Source organism: Microcebus murinus, chromosome 3 (genome assembly GCF_040939455.1).
Source record: "Microcebus murinus isolate Inina chromosome 3, M.murinus_Inina_mat1.0, whole genome shotgun sequence".
Taxonomy (NCBI): Eukaryota; Metazoa; Chordata; class Mammalia; order Primates; family Cheirogaleidae; genus Microcebus; species Microcebus murinus.
Window position 1 is genome coordinate 41,403,666 of NC_134106.1, and position 17,777 is coordinate 41,421,442.

Genomic DNA, 17,777 nt, shown 5'->3' on the forward strand with positions numbered 1-17,777 from the left:
AGACATCAATACCTTGTGTATTAACACAATCTTTTTGTATAAAGATGTTTATCAGAAACTCATCCAGCAGTGTTCCACTTTTGATTATGTTATACTAAGTTATCCATACACAGCATCAAAAACTTTATATCCCAGCCAGGTACAATAACTCATGCCTGTAATCCCAGCACTTTGGGAAGCAGAGGCAGGAGGATAGCTTGAGGCCAGGAGTTTAAGGTTACAGTGAGCTATGATTGTACTACTTCACTCCAGCCTGGGTGACAAAGTGAAACTCTGTCTCTTACAGAGAAAATACAAAAAGAGAAAAATGAACTCTATACCTCACTTAGGACAAATCCCAAACCAAAGAATGAGTAGAGAAACCAAGTACATTATTTGCATATTTAACAGCATGTCTAATTAACTACTTTGCTGACAGAGATTAATTTATTATTCATCTTACTCCAGCATATGTTAATACTTTGACAGTAGACATGAAAAATGACTGATACAGCACATTGCAATTTTGAAATGTTAACTGTGGACTTCAAGAAAATGTAGCATAGAATGTTGAGGAAAGTTTCTCTACTTCAACTTTGGAAAGATATAATCTAGAAAATGATCGATTTTCCCACGATGTATGAATAAATGGTCCAATATGACAAGATTTTCAGAAATAAATATGAAATACAAAGGAAGTAGGATATTAAACAATGTCCTCCAAACCAAATAGAAAGTTCAGTCTCTATATACATCTAGGCAAAAATTCCCAGAGGTACTTACATTAGTCATGCTCCAGTATTATTTCTCTACATCAGACTATCACCTACTTGATAATTAAAAAGGATAACTAGACATAAAATGACATAAATATGAACTAAAGCACTCATTAAACAAAATCTTGAAAAATTTGAAAGACAAGTTCCTCAGTAAAACTACACACTTTTTAAAAATGTTCTACTGCATGTCCAAATAAAAGTGCTAATCGGTTAGTGTCATAGTATCATGACACTAGGCTACCACATTTTCCCTTAATGTGTTTTTTTAGAAAAGCATCACGATCACTCTTAGAGATGTGCTTTATACTCTGTAACTATCCACAATTTAGATAATTCAGTCGCAGTGTAAAATTAGAGATGTACGAATCTAAAATTATACCACTTCTCCTAGTCAACTCTCAAACCGATAGTCACCTAGCAAAATATGCCATGATGACCGGACTTCTAGCCAAGACAGGCTGAACCATATAAATAATTACATGTACTAACGTTAGTCCAGTGGCAACCCAGATAATCAAAACAACCATGCAGAAGTGATGTTCAAATCAGTAAATGTCATTGCCTTGTATTTTACCACATATTAAAAAGCATTTTGCTTAAAATTTCTTTCTTTCTAGTTGTTAATAGTTATAAACATATCATAATACTTTTGTCAATTTGAGTTATTTGCTAAACAAATCACCAAATATATTCATGAACATATAAAGCCCGTAATTCTGCTTTAAAAAATGTAGGTCACATTATATAATACATTTAAACTGGGGAGCCTATAGCCCCAAAGGATACTATATTCAGAATTTCACAATAAAAATGACTACAAAAATGCATAGAAGCTTCACATAAAACTTAGTATGTACATAACCACATACCTTGAAAATACACCTTTCTATACTGCTTCTCTATCAGAGAAGCACTTTTCTATACTGCCTCAATTACAATTCACAATCTCATAGATTATTATATCTACACAATTAACACAGCAGGTTCTTCTTATCTACCTCCATGCCTGGTGATTAAAAGGAAGTCTGTACAGAAATCATCATCTAGTATTACAGCTTTTAGTATAATTATTATTATTTGATTAATAATATTCTTTATCACTGCCTGAGTAATAGCCCTTCAACTGAATTTGAGAATAGTCCTCATTTAGCAATCCTTCTCCACCTTCCTACTTATTTATAAACTCAGTACCACAATGTAACTTTAGAAAAATTTCTTCCACTGGAATTAAGATATAAATTTCATATCAATATTGACTGGAAATTCTTAAAGTTGTAAGAGTTAACTATTTTTTGCCTTTTTTTTTCTTAATGAAGCAATAATTTTTTGAGAAGTGAAAACTGTAAAGTGATGACAGTGGAACAAAATTCAGGTCTTCTAAATTCCAATGCAGTGTCTTTCCCCTTCCCCACAAGATTTTGCCTCTTATCATACTGTCATGGAAAAGCAAAAGTTCTATGGCTACTTATTAATTAAGTGACCCTGACAGAATCATCACCTCTCTAAATCTGTTTCCTTGCCAGCAAAATGATGATCATAAGCCCTGCCAGGGTTATGATGATGATTAAATGAGACACTTTACATGAAGGCACTATGGAAATATATACTTAAAAGATAGCTGTGTTCACTCAGTTCTGTCAAAAGCTTGAGGGAATGCATTGTTATATGAGCAAAACTGAAAAAAAAATACTGCATTTTGTGAGAGACTAGAATATGTAAAAAGACTATTACAAGGTTCTATGTGGAAAGACATTCTACACCCCACATAGGCCAGAAAGAGCTGGGCAAAAGTACCAAGTGAAGCAAGCAAGTGCCTTTCTAACAGACATTCCGTGGGACCTCAGTTGAGAGGCAAGTGCTAGGTGAAATGGACCCCGAGCTTGACCCCCACACTGTGGTTTCTGTGCATCTAATTAAGCCACCCCCTAAATAATGATGAGGACAATGGAATAGCTTAAGAGACTGGAATTTAATCTCTGCGAAGTTATCTCCAGTTACAGTATGCTTGGAATCAATAAGGCACCAGGAAAAGACAACAAGAGCATGAGGATTTTAAAAGATCCTTATTATCAAAGGAATCTTAGAACTGGAAATGATCTTAGAGGTCTGCTAGTCCAATTTAAAGAGAGAGAGAGAGAGAAAAATAAAAACAAAACAAGCATATGAATGACAAAACAATATAACAAGCCATGCTCAATATCACTGGGATTGTTACCATCCCAAAACACTAATTATGTTCTTCATTAAAAAGAGGCACACAATGTAGTAAAACTGAGCCCCTGATGGTAGACCATGGTAATGGGCAAATGTAGAGTAAGGATGGTCTTCTCTACATACACCAAGTTGGGTTGCTCTATTCTCTTCTCAAAGACCAAGGCTAAGAAGAGCTGCCTTTGGTTACATAGTGTTCAGGTAGAAGTGCAGATGAATTAGTATAGCCCCTCCTCATTACTAGAACATAGGCTTCATGGAAGCGTATTTATAAAGTTTCTTTCAATTATTAGAAATAAATTATTGGGGGCCTATTGTAGTCTGGGCATTTTAAAAAAATTCATGGTCTCATTTATTCTTTACTACAATATAACTCATTATAAAGGTAAGTAGCTTAGTAAGTTTACACAATACTAGTAAATGGCAATGGTCAAATTTTCACATAGATATGTTTCCGAGAATTATCCTTACCAGATCAAGCTGCCTCAATTATTTATACATTAGTGTGAATTTAAATCAATGAATTCCTGTCTTAAATACATTTGTAAAACAAACCTTATCTCTATTTGAAAACTGAAAGCTATATATTTTGTTAGAAGAAAGACATGCAGCACTTGGTGGAAAGCAATTGCACTACAAGCTCTCTCTAGAACATTAATAATATAGGACAATAAAAAGTGATGCAGATAAAATTCACATTTTGATGTTTTTATCAGATCATTTCATGTTGAGTCCCAGATGATTGCTACATATACATAAACTTTATGGGGTTTTTTGCATTTATGCTTGGGGACTACCTGTTTTTAAAGAGAAGTTTTATTTGCCTATTTTAGGTTTCTTTCTAATCATAGCTTGGATTTTTAGAACTAAGTTGTAAACTTCTTAATGGTTGTGCCTTGGGTATCTTGGCTCCTCTTCCCTCACTCCTGCTCTCATTATCCCCATTATTCTCTGGCTGTCTGTAGTACATGGTACACACACACACACACACACACACACACACACACACAGACACACACAAAAATGTGCCCATAACATATATTTACAATATATTTACAGAATGAACGAGTGAACAATTTAAGGAATAAATCTATTAAAGTTTGGGGCTATTAAAAGTTACTATAGAATGCTAAGATTGCTTGGATCATGACTAATTCAAATATTCTTCCAAAGATATTATCTGGCCATCTTATTGAAAACAGCATTTCAATGACGTAATTATTTTGTCCAAGAAGCTAAAGTAAGGAAAAGGTGTGGAACAGCAATGTCCATTTCAGCAGAACAGTCATAAACAAAAATGTGCTGGGTCACATATGACTTAATTACCATATAATTAATATTAAAAATTAATAGCTAAACGTTTCTTTAATGTAGAGTATATTGTACAAGGTTTTGCTAACTCTTTTGGTTGCCACACAAAAGGGTAAAGTGATCACCCAATTAAACAGCAACCTTCTGCCTCCTAGAAAAACAGTAAAAAAAACAAAAACCTCCTCAGCAGAATCAATGAAGTGATCTGTGGAACACCAGTGAGGTGCTATCAACCTTTCTCATAGTGAGCATTATTGTTAAAGCATGCTGGAAGCAAAATTCTTGGTCACACTTCCTATAATGATTTCTTCCCCAAGAGATTAACCATTAAAGTACATGGAGGACTCTCTTAGTTCGAGTTTAAAAACCTCTGAGCTCATGGAATTGCTCTGGACCATGGGCCATGCAGCTTTGATTCTAATTCCTCTTTGACTCTGATCAGATATCTGGCCCATTTTTTGACACATCTGTGGTATGCCTCAATATCCCTAGCAAAAAATTATATTCAAAGTCCCTTGGAAACTCACCACTCATCTTAGAAGTTCAGCATGTGTACTGAAAGTGCCTCAGAAAGAGAAACATTATAAATTCAAGATATAATTATTATCTTTATATAACACCATTGGGCAATTTCAATTACAAACCACACTTTTAAAATCTGTTAACATTTCCTTCTGGGAAAGCCCTTTTGCCCTTTAATAGTATAAGCTAATCACAGCAATATAATTTCCGAAGCTCATATTTGTGGGAGGAGAATGGCTAGCACTGGTGTGCTCTGATCTGTGATGGCTTTCTCCTTCATCTCCTGAAATTATTGAGAGACTCTAAGCTAATTTTCTAAAGTATGCAGAGGCAGTTAGAAAAGCCAGGAGCTGAGAAGGGAACCTGAGCATTGCACTGACATCATTCTATGCTCCCCACATATGGCACATCATGAGAGCGGTACTCGCTGAGCACACTGGTCTATTCTGGACTCTCGTTGGTGTTAAGTAGCATTGTTAATTACAAGCAAGCTTGCTTTTTATCATTTACAGTCACATAGCTCTGTTTATTTAACTGAAAAAATGTTTCTATGGAGGTAGTTTCACCATTTATGTTTTTAAGTACATGCAAAATAAAGTGAGGCCCTGCAGTGTTCTCAAAACCTGCTTCTCATATGCACTTAAAAAAATGCTCCATCATAATCCCTGCAACTGGGTCAGCTTGCACAAAGATGTTCGGGGTAGCCATGAGCACTTACTGCACCCTGCAAACCTTGTAAGTGACACCTCATAATAGTGCAAATGAAGCATGGCAAGATGAGAAAATGAAGAAGAATGGACCTGGATAGTCAGCCCAGCAGTTTTCAAAACATAGGAGACTCGATTTTATTCCTTAAAATATATCACGCATGAATTTTCTTTTATATATTCAAGCATATACATGCATTACCTATGGAAAAAATGTCTTGTAATTCCCAGAAATTCTAACACAACCATACAGGCTGGTTCATTTTGTTCATCTATATATTTGCAATAGTCTCAAATTTTGAACTAAGATTCATTTTCACCTGTCTTGACTTTCAGCTAAGAATTAATCATATTGCCATTTACCTTTGTGCTTTCCCTTCACCCTCATCTATTAGGCTCAAAGATTCTTTCCTTGTGGGCCCTTTGTCCCAATAATTAGCTAAATGTTCAGGGAGCTTATTGACCCAACAAATTCAACATCACCTCTTTGTTATTAGGTTTTTCTTTAAGCCACCACCCTGCCTGTCTTGTTCTCAGACCCTCTGTACTCCCACTTCATCCCATTTCTCCATCCCCCACTCTGAGAGGCTTATTTTTCATCTTAATGTTCCTTGATTGTTCTCTATAGAGTTAACGTTCCTTCTTTTCAAGAGAGGGAAGAGATGAAGTATGAAAAATCCACACACCCTGGCTTTTCTTTGGTGGGGGTTGGTCACTGACAGGTAAGTTTGCTCTTCTGATTGAAAAATCAAAAGAGAATCAGAAAGAGAGGCAGCCTTTTCCAAGAGAGTGAGCGTGAGAAAGGAAGGTGGGCAGAGTTTTAAAAACACACAAACGCGACCACACAACAGAACCCTCGAAGGAAAGAGAAAGTTTGCTGACCCAAAGGAATGATACCACCTGCCGCTCACAATTTTCTCCACTCTCCTCCTATGCTTTCTGTTTTACAATGATAGATGCCTCTGATTTCTCTTTCATTCACACACAGACACAAGCACTGTTTTATGGAGGGGAAGAAATGCTCGCAGAGACCAGCAGACGGCGCCTAACTGGGGTAGAAGCCGCAGTGGTGGGAAGAAAGGAGTGCGGGGCTCTGCGGCAGGGCCCCCTCGCCGTCCTCTCCCCGCCGAGCCGCCTCGTCCCTCTGGGGACAGGCAGAGACACGGAAAAGGAGAAGTTAGCGCGCGTTTGGGACTATTAGACAGGAGCTTCCCACTGGCACCATTAGCGCCCCGCCCCCTCGCATACCCCCATCCGGCTCACCGCGCCCGCCCCGCCCGCCCCGCCCGCGCGGTCTGCCCCTCCCCCAGCCCCGACTCGCCGCCTCCCACGGGACTCCCAGTCCCGCGCCGAGTCAGGGCCGTGGTTGAGAACCGCACCCGGGTAACGGGAGCAACAAGCTCCTGCAATACTGCAAGTTTGGGGTGAGATCACCAGAAACTCCCTACTGTTCCAAAAGGATCTAGTCTCTGTTACTTGTCCCTAAGAAGCCCGGGTTTGTGGCATCACTCGTGTCTCCATACTCGCCGCTCTCGAGAGAGAGAACCAGGAGGCGGCGGAAGGAACCAATTGCTAGGACCCATAGTGAAGTGCTCCTCTATTCTGCTCCCTAGGCGAGGTTGCCGGTGGCACTTGGTCTCTCTTTAGTTGATTATTCTATAACTTCTCATATCTAGCCAGACCCTGGTAGCACCAGCCGCTGCTCAGGGGGAGAGAAATTACACAGGGCAAAGGATCCGGAGCTGAACCAAGTCTGGAAAGCTTAACCGGTCCCATGGCAAAGGTGTGGAAAAGGGATACAAGAAAGGGTCCACAACTTTCACTCTGCTTTCTAAAGAAGTGAATTTTACACTGGGGGAGATGAAAAATTGGGAATGGGAACAACTCACAAACACCATTAGATGTTTTATGTTTTGGCAGTTCAGGGAATCTAAAATATAGGCATTTATCTGAAGATTAGAGGAACCTAATCTCACAGTCTCGGCCACTCTGGAGAGGAAACCTGCCACCCAAGGCTTTTCTCAACACTCTGCTCTACAAGGGAACCGGGAGTTAGGAGAATAGCTTCCTTAGCTCTAACTTCTCCTCCTCCATGCAGACCTCCTGGTTTAGCCTAGCCAATACTGACACACTTGCCCTTCCTGGAAAGCACCAAACACGGAGGAAGGAGGAAGCAGGACCTCCTTTATCCCAACAGCCTTCAGACGTGACCCTCGGGGAGATGGGTCTGTGCAGTCAAGCCTCTCTCTTGTTCCATTTAGAAAATAACTCAGCCTAATTACCATGAAAAATAAACATATTTATGTGTGGAGTGGATGAAAGTGGGATGGTGTCCAGAGGTTCCCCGCTTCCCCGCGACTGATAAGGGCTGGCCTGTTTGGAGGAGGTTGCCTCAGTTACCCTCCTACCTTCTCCAATTAAGGGAGAGGTGGGGGGCAAAAGGAATTAGCCTCCCGATGAGTGAGTCCCGGGACCGCTTGGCTGTCACTGCAGTCTGGGCGCACTTTGGAGGAATGTGCGGCTGGAATCTCTCCCTCCCCCAGGTCAGGGAAGATGGGCAGGAGGTGGGGCAGCATATACAGCACAGACAAAAGGTTCTGCAGAGCCCTCCTCTCTCTGGCGCTCAGGTCCCTAGACCGAGTGCTGCGCCCCATCCGGCCACTGAGTGACCTTCTGTCGAGTGCCGCCCCCTTCCCGTGGGGCCCAGCCGCCCAGCCCGAGCTGGTCCTTTAATAGGTGCCCATATCTCTCTCCCTGCACCGAGACAGGGAATGCCCCTCCCACCCCTCACCACAAACACCCGCGACGCCTTCCCTCAACCCCTTTCTATTGTCTTCAAAGAGATAAGTGGCTCCCACCAAACACACCCAAATGCACCTCCCTTTTCTCGAGCTCCCAGTTCTCCCAGCCTTAGGGGCCCAGAAGCGAGTGCAGGGTTGAAAGGGGATAGCCCGCGAGAACTTGGCATCGCAGACCCACCGTGTCCGCCTCGCAAGGATGCCGGTGACCTGTAGATTGCAATAGGCACTGAATGATGCTTGCTGCTGCCATGGAAATGGTGGATGTGGTGCGCTCCCAAACTGGACGCCCCCCACGCCACTCCCAGGAGGCCGCTGAGGGTGAGCGGGACTATCCAGAGCAGGGCCAGGCGCCCCCCTGCGCCGCCACCGCTGCCGCCGCCACCCCCGGGCGAGCCCAGCTCAGCGCCGCACCGGAGCATCCTCTGGTACATGGCGGGGCGCCCGCAGAGGGGCAGCCGCCGCGGGAGGCAAAGTTTGGGGCGCGGGGAGCGGAGAGGGCGCAGGGGAGCGGGCGGCTCGGGGTGGGCTGAGGGGCCGACCGCCTCACCGCGCCAGGGCACCCATCTTCTCCCTCCTTCGGACAGTCTTCTCGGGGTCCTGGAGTCCGCCGTGCCTTGCACCCCAAACAATCCGAAACATAGCCGAGGCGAATGCAGCTGGCGGGGGGCTTGTCCGGAAAGGCAGCCCCGGGAAACAGCAAGCGGAGCGGGTGGCTGCTCCCAGATTTCCAGGGCTCCAGGTTCTCAAGAGATACTCCCAAAGAGTTTCGGGCGAGAGTGCGTGCCAGGGGGTGGGGAACCGAGAAATTGTTTAAAGCTCCTCCCGTAGGGTCCTCACTTCTACATGACAGCCATCCACCGCGAATCCACTAGGTAAATCCATTTAGCTTTGTGTGTGGGGACTGGGGAGGCCACTTCGCCGGCCCAACCTCCTTTCAGGAGAGAAGCAGACCCCATGGAATCCAGGCGCCCCTTCCCTCCATTCAGCCCCGGCCGGCTCGCCCGCTAGCGCCAGCCTCCCCCGGGCAGCGCGCGGAGCAGCGGCGCGCATCGCCTGCTCCCGAGGCAATCTCCGCGTCCGCCGCCTCCTGACACTCACGCCCGGCGAGGGGTTCAGAGGGAAGAGTGCACCCTTATGAAGAAAGCGGGAATCGAACGGGAAAAGACGGCTGAGAGGAAGAGGAAGCGGACGAAGGCGTAGGGGAGAAAAAAAGAAAAAGAAAAAGAAAAGAAAGAAAAAAAGAAAGAAAGAAGAAAGAAAGAAAAACCACACACGCTGGTGAAGCAAGGGGCTCTATGCAAATCTGCAGTCTCCAAACAGCAAATCACTGAAGCTCGGATGCAATGCAGAGGACGAGCCTATGTAACGAGGGAGGCTGGTCTAGCTTCCCACAAAAATCGCCCTGCTTTGCCTCTCCCTCGCGTTCCCCACACATCAAAGGGACACGTGTATGGCGATGCAGGAACACCTAAAAAGCAACTCTCCCTCTGCCAGGTGATGCTTCCGTCTGAATTACAATGGCCAAATGGCACCCTTCCCCTACCCCTATGGTGTAGATGTAACCAGTGTCTTTAGAGCTCTTAAAAGGGAAAGAATTCGGCTCTTTTTATTGGACCAAACTTGCTCTACCAGGTGTTTAAACCCAATATGCTAAATATGGCTTGACACCATCTACTCAAGCATCCAGGTTTGATGATCTGTTAATTACACATATTACTCATAACAAAGAGTCCTCTTCCCACTACAATATCATATCCCATGTAAGGCAGTGGAAGTTCAGGGGACCAAAACTCTCAAGGAGAAAAAGGGATAAGAGTTGTTAATAATTTGGCAGCAGGGGAAGAGTCAGAAAGTGGGAGAATGGGAAGAGAGGAAGAGAAAGGACCAGGAGAGAATTAAGAGAAGGCAGAGAAGAGAGAAATGGTATGAATGAAATTGCTTGTATTTTGGTCAACATTTTAGGAATATTTAAGGTCTCCCAAGATTTCTATAGAAGTCCCACTGTGATGATCTTTCCTTAGGGTGGAATTCTGCCTTTCTTTCATCTTGTCTCTAAAGAAAATAGCATCAAGGAACAAAAATTCCTAAATCTAGTACCCCCAAGGAAAAGAGGTCACTTATATTTTTCATTTATATTGCTGAAACACAGCATCTTTAACCGAGCTGTGTGTCCTGGGTGAAAGACCAGCAAAGCCAACACACACCTAAGAATAGAAATCCAGCAATGCAAGTGGACTTGGGAAGAAGGCCAGCAGGAACTGGAGGCTAGCAATTAAGATTTGGGACTATGATTGAAACACTCCCTTGGTTTACAAAAGATGATAAAAACTATGTCGGGTCTTATTATTATTATTTCTATTTAAAGCCAAAGGAAAACAAATAAATAGGCATGACTTCTCACTAGCATCTCACCGTCTATGTAATCTGTTATGGACAAATAAAGTCCTGTATTGAAAAAAAGAGCAATTCTGGGAAGATTTGATTTGAATCAGCTACTCACCCAACTAACCATTTAGACTTGTATATGGCTTCCTAGTCCATTCAAAGAGGCAACCACGGGACCCTAATGGCCACCATATAAACAGTGTCTCGGGGCCCCAAATCAAATCTGTACCAATCCAACATCTCACATTCCTGTCAAAAGTTTATTTGATTTTACTAAAAAGAAACTTCTTTAATAGTTCATTAATCAAAACCGTTTACTCTTTTTAAAGAAGGTCCTTTTATCTACTTAAATACGCCATGTCGCCTAACCTGCCACAAAACTGCTCAAAGACCAACAAAACCCAAATGCAGTATCTTTCACTGAGTATAGATCCTGCCTGTGTCCCCAGGCCATTTCCTCTTCATTTTGTTATGTTTGTAACATATGTATTTTAATTCACTAATAAGAGTTGTGAATATTCATTTTTGAAATATCAAGTAGAGCTTGAGAAGGAAAAGGAAAATCATCCCCACAGTATGTTTTCAGGACTCTGGGTCCATATTCTGAATTTGACACTTCGTAGTTTTAGCATGGAAAGAACACTGTATTAAGAGTTAGGGGCCGGGCGTGGTGGCTCACGCCTGTAATCCTAGCACTTTGGGAGGCTGAGGCGGGCGGATTGCTCAAGGTCAGGAGTTCAAAACCAGCCTGAGCGAGACCTCGTCTCTACCAAAAATAGAAATAAATTAATTGACCAACTAAAAATATATATACAAAAAATTAGCCGGGCATGGTGGCGCATGCCTGTAGTCCCAGCTACTCAAGAGGCTGAGGCAGTAGGATCGCTTAGCCCCGAGATTGAGGTTGCTGTGAGCCAGGCTGACGCCACGGCACTCACTCTAGCCTGGGCAACAAAGTGAGACTCTGTCTCAAAAAAAAAAAAAAAAAAAAAAAAAAAAAAAAAAGAGTTAGGAAACCTGTGCTGCATTCTTGGCATGGCTATTCGCTGGTTATATCACATTAGTTACTTAGCCTTTCCCTCAGGACTGTGGCTTCCCTTATAAAATAGTCATGCTCCTATCTTTCCTAACAATCCCACAGGGTGGGAAGGATATAATGCAATATTTAATGCTAGAGTACTTTAAAATATATCAAATGTCCCTACAATTAAGGCATTTTGTGTCTCCTCTCACATACGTCTAGCAAATTCAATCTGATTAGCATGAACAAAACATTCAGTTCCTTTCCACCTATAAGAAATGTAGAGCATCACATTGTTCTACAATGCCCTCACATACAGTGTTAATCTGTTCTTCCCTCCTCAACCAGATGGTAGATTCCTGAAGAGGACAGGAGTCAAGTCTTTATTTGTACTCCCTTGAGTACCCACAATATGTGAAACATATCTAGACACTTAGTATATACAGTCAATTCTCATTATTCAAAGTAGTTATTGTAAATAAAGTCACTGTGAACAATGAACCAGGAAATACTGAACCATCGTTCCTAGAGAAAATTATAGGGTTAGGTTCCTGCAAACTTCTGGTCACAACATTTCATCACGTAATCAATACGTACACTTGTTTTATGTGTGTGTGTGTGTGTGTGTATGTGTGTGTGAATAAAAATGCCTTACTTAATATGTATTGTGGATTCATTGACGCTGAACTTGTGACCAGCAGCACCCTAAGTCATGCCTCCATGAGGCTTATTTAACACATGTATTTTCTCCATAAGGCACATCATAACCTTCTTGCACCTAGAAACATTAGACAGCCCTTCACCATTATGCTTGAGGGCCATTTCAAACAGCAAAATCACCAATAAAAAGCATAGAAATGTGAAAAATGTGGTGCTCAAAAAACCTAAAATAGGGTAGTTGTTTATAGTATGAGAGCTGAAATAAGAGAGCAGAGTACAGTCTTATTCAAGCTCAGCTGGGAATATGTGCATCGGAGACTTACAGTTTTTGCCATTCTCTGCATGTCAGCTAAGGATCACCAAAGTGCCACAGGTTACAAATAAACTTTAGTGAGGAGATAAATTCATATCTGTGAATAATGAGGATCAACTTTGTTATTCTCTTGATAACTGAGAAAGGATGGGGCTGAGACTTTGGAGAGAGATTTGTATAAAGTAAAGCCATAGAAATAAAAGAAGTGTAGAAGATTCTGATGAACTTTCCCAAGAGCATTCAATGAAGAAAAGGCTCCCCCCTGCCTGTCTTATATGGTTTGGGGCCTTGGGAGATACAGGCAGGGTTAGGGAAAGGCTAGGCCAGAAATCTTGGTTTTACTGGAGTCTTAAGAGCTACAGAGGAAATATTTACGGCTGCCTCGAAAGAAGAAAGTGTAGCTGTAGTCTTTCAGGCAGATGTCTAGGGCACCTTTGCAATACTTAGGAGGTTCTAGGGTGGATGCTGTGATACTGATGCTGCAATATCTGTTATAAATGGTTGTAATTTTGTGGAACAAGGAGCAATTCTCTGTCTAGATAGCAGAGAAAAAGTATCGTGGGCAAAAGCATCCCTAATCTGGATGAAACTATAAAGTGTGTGCTTACTTACTAATTTGTGTCTCTTCAGTTGCTCAGGCCTTATGTTTGAAATTGTATTATCTAAGGGAAACTGAGGCACCATCTGAAAAATTGTTCTTAGGTGAGTAAAAGACTGATTGGAGGAATCATAGTGTTAAGCTAACTGTATTTTATTCTCAACAATTTTAGTATAGATAGTATGATAGACGTGCATGTTAATGTTGTTCTATACCCCAGAGTATCACTACCTTCATCAGTAATTTATCCTCTGATATCTCAGTCAGAACCACAGAAGCCAGGGGTAACTTCTAGAAGCCTTGGGCTGTCATCATCTCTAATCATGATTTGGTTTTGCTCATTAGTTATGATACTTGTTGAAGATAAGTTATTGGTAAAATTAATTACTTTTTAATTGGTATAATGGAAGTTAGGAATGGGTTCTCCTATTGGTGAAACCATTGATATGTGAGATATGTAGATTAGCAGAAAGCTTTTATAGACACACCTCATTTCTAGTTAATTAGAGAATGTGAATCTAAGAGGCTTTTCACTCCTTACCATGAGGAATGGTTCCAGAGTAATAATGAGAACTAATGCTTATTTGTAGCTGGCTTTACTCTGAGAGATTTAAATGTATTAACTCATTTAATCATTACAAAACAGTATGAGGCAGGTACTGTTATTGATTTCTAGCAGTTGTTAGTCACCTAATTCTAAGAGATGGGGAGCTGGATGCTGCCACTGAAAAACTGCCATATTTGCTTCAGGAAAACCTACTTTTACAAGACATTTTTTTCAGGCACCTAAAAGAATAAAGAGCTAGAACCTCATGAAGCTTCTAGAACAGGCTATAAAATCTTGTGCCCACTTATTAATAAATGTCTGTTTCTGTAGCAGAAGTTGGTCTGAGACTTGCACGCATTATGACCTGTACTTGTGGGAACCCTTCAAAGAATCGTTAACCCTCATTTGCTCCTAACCACTGTGGTTACTGAGATCTACCTGAAGGGACCTAAGAGTTGTGTGTGCTAAACTGTCCTGAGCCCACTCATAGCCAATGATTTGCAATGAACCAAAGCAAGGTAGCTTAAGTTGGGCCACAATATTAAGAAATGGAAAGTGGTTTTGAAATCCTAGGGGAGGAAAAAAAAAGGAAATAGAAAGAGACAGAAGCGGAGAGTGAGTGGAAGAAGGAGTGTGTGGAAAAATGGAAAAGGACAGGTCATTTCAAAGTATGTTTTCATATTCCAAAAATCAACCCTTTTGTCTCAAGAAACAGGATGGTTGTCAGGCAGACACTTTCAACCTTTTCATGATTTTCTTAAGCTTAATTGGAAATCCTTACAGCTCGGTATTAAGTTTTCTAGATAGGAAAGGAGACATTAAAAGCAGCAGAGGGGAAGTATTTTAGAAACCACAAGCAGCACCAATCATTTAAAAATTAAAAATAAGGAGAGTGTCAGTCTTGCATTTTGCATTTCTACTGCTGTCAGCATAAAGAAAAGGCAAACAGACCCCACATACCTAATCCACCTGTATTTCTGAGTCAGAACTGAGAGAGTCAAGAGGGGGAAACTCAGCAGAAAGTGTGGTCCTGGCAAGTTGTAAAGATAACCCCCTGATCCTGGTACCTCTATGGGTTATTGCAGGTCCCTAAGGGTGTTTTGAGAAAACATCAGAAAAGGAGAAATAGAGCATAAAAAGTGAAAAAAAAAATGCCAGGGCTAAAAGCGTCTCTGAAGATTTAGTGTAATCCCTTTATTATTCAGATGATAAACTTGTGTTACAGAAAAGACAGGTTTATTTATGAAGTGACTACTTATCTGGAAGTACATTTTCATCTCCCACCACCTACAATCCAGTCATAAGTAGAGATTGGTAAATTCAGTCAATTTAGCTGTTACCTAGCACCTTCATATTAATATAACAAATCAGGGGGAGTCAAAAGAACCCCAAATGAGCCAAGATAATACCCAATTCACTCAAATTACATTAAAGCCTGGATGCACAATTTAGTTTGGGAAACATGACTAGATGTATTCAAATTAAGGTTAATTGTGTTTAGGATTGACGTATTTCATAATCTCTATATTTTCTTTTATCCTATTTAATAAAAATTTCATTTATGATACCCGGCATAAAACTTGGTGCCTAAGCACCAAGGTAGGGTTATAGAGATTTCATTATAACTGCATCTTTAAGTCTCATGCATATTGCTTGTGCATCAGCCAATCATGTGCCATCTTTCAATCACTGTCATCTTACTTTGTTTGTAGTGTTCTTTCAACCAATTTGTGTTGTTGGCAACGTCTTCCATAGGTTCATGCTCTTTTAATTTGAATGTCTTCATAACACAGTGGGACGGCATGTGGCTGGTGTGCCAGACTATGGGTTTAAGTCCGAGTTCCATTGTTTTTATTCATGTGATGTTGGGTTTAATGGCCCCTGACCCCAGTTTCCTCATCTGGAAAATGACTATGACACTATATGTAACAGAATTGGAACAGTTTCTGAAATATATATTAACTACTTAAGAAATATAAGTTATCATCCTTTATTCGTAAGTACTTATTATTTTAGCTAATTTATCATTTATACATATGTACCTTTTATACTAAAGACCTAAAGATAACGATCTGTCATGTAGTGATGTAGTCATGTTCTAAAGTTTCCCCATTCAGTCTAGTCATTTGGCTACCTCCCCAATAATTTTTTAGCCTACCCTCTGGTTCCCTTAATCTGTGGTACTCTAACTTGAGTCTGTATGGGAACCATTAGAAAGTCTATTAAATCACAGATTGCTTTGGTTTTGATTCCCTTAATCATTGGGAAACCCTGATAATTTGCATTTCTATAAAGTTCCCATGTAATGATGAAGCTCCTAGCCCAGGGGAACAAGACTTTGAGAATCACTGCTCTGTCTGAATGTCAAGGTTCTTGACACAAGTTTTATTAACCAACACATGGAAATCTTTCTTCTTAGTCTCCTTTTAGCTGGTCCCATATAACTAAAGCCAGATTACTGTACCCTAAGCATAGACAGTAGTGCTGTTCCCAGTTCTCTTCTTTAAAATATTCTTTTAAACACTTCAAGATAGCTATCATATAAACCTGTTTGTCTTTTCTCATATCATGTAACTACAAAGTAACTATAAATTCACTTTAGTTGGAAAAAAACCTCTGGTTTTCCTTCTCATCTTTTGTATTTGAGCTCTTCTTTGGTTAGACTTGCCATGGGTAAGTCTAGGGTTCAATTCTGTTTCTACCAACTTACTAGCTATAAGCCTCGGACAGGTTATTTAAACTCAGTTTTCTCATCTGTAAAAAAGGTTAATAATTGTAGGGTTGTTGTGAGAATTAAATGAGTTGAAAAATTTAAAGCATTTAGAATGGACTAGTGCCTGATATATGGTAGAGATGTACCAGCTTTTTGTTGTTTTTGTTTGTTTGTTTTAGAATTAGTTATCTTTTCCCCTTCTTTTATGGCAGGGATAAAACAGTTTATGATAATACGTATTTCCATATAAAACCTAATACTGGTCATCCAAGTAGTCACCATAAGAAAATAAAATAAAACAACAATCACCACCCAAGAAGTCCCTTCAGGTCCTGGCATATGGGGCCTCCAGTCCAACCAGCAGCTGCTACAGGAAAAACCAATGCCATAAATTGACAACCTGGGATCTGTGCCTGCATTCCAGGGCACAGTTTATCATACATATCCATCACTGCAGAAGAAAGAAGCATGAGATTATTGAGAATGGAACTAGAATTGGAAGGACAATTATAAGGCAAGTGAGGGTGATATGAAGATTAATGCATAATTTGCAAAGTCTCTAGTAAATACAGATATTCAAACCAACACCAGAAATCATGCACCATATGTTTAATTTCCTGAATGCCCAAGCACTTAAAGTATAAACCAATTTGGTCTATCTTTATGAATATATGTTCTGGAGCATATATTACCATTTGAATGTACTGAAAGGCATTTAATCATGCAATTTGTTTTTGTTTTTGTTTTTTTTGAGACAAAGTCTCGCTTTGTTGCCCAGGCTAGAGTGAGTACCGTGGCATCAGCCTAGCTCACAGCAACCTCAAACTCCTGGGCTCAAGCAATCCTCCTGCCTCAGCCTCCCGAGTAGCTGGGACTATAGGCATGTGCCACCATGCCCAGCTAATTTTTTCTATATATATTAGTTGGCCAATTAATTCCTTTCTATTTATAGTAGGGACAGGGTTTCACTCTTGCTCAGGCTGGTTTTAAACTCCTGACCTGGAGCAATCCGCCCGGCCATAAACATGCAATTTGAACTGAGTCTATAAATACTTTATCTGGGATCTATAATCTAATCCCCATCCAATTCAGGATTTATTAAATTATACACACATATATACATGTAATATATTATTAGATTACATGTTTTGTTAGACTGGTATTTGATGTTAGTACCACAGATAAATTGCTATGACTATTCCACCATGAAGATCTCTTTTCCATGTACAG

General features: G+C 40.9%; 1 protein-coding gene across 36 annotated transcripts in view; it reads right to left on the reverse strand.

Annotated features, from left to right (window-relative positions):
* Window positions 1-17,777, reverse strand: part of NRXN1 (neurexin 1) — a 1,076,423-nt gene that overhangs the window by 421,653 nt on the left and 636,993 nt on the right. For 2 of the 36 annotated variants that reach the window (XM_076000758.1, XM_076000757.1), the window contains exon 1: window positions 8,489-8,826. The exons of 32 other annotated variants lie outside the window; for them this stretch is intronic. In XM_076000758.1, coding sequence (XP_075856873.1) covers window positions 8,489-8,741 — 253 coding nt within the window. In that variant the 5' untranslated portion in view covers window positions 8,742-8,826. Of the gene's footprint in view, window positions 1-8,488; window positions 8,827-17,777 lie in introns of those variants that run through there. 2 more of the 36 variants (XM_020288575.2, XM_020288574.2) reach the window with 1 other exon arrangement.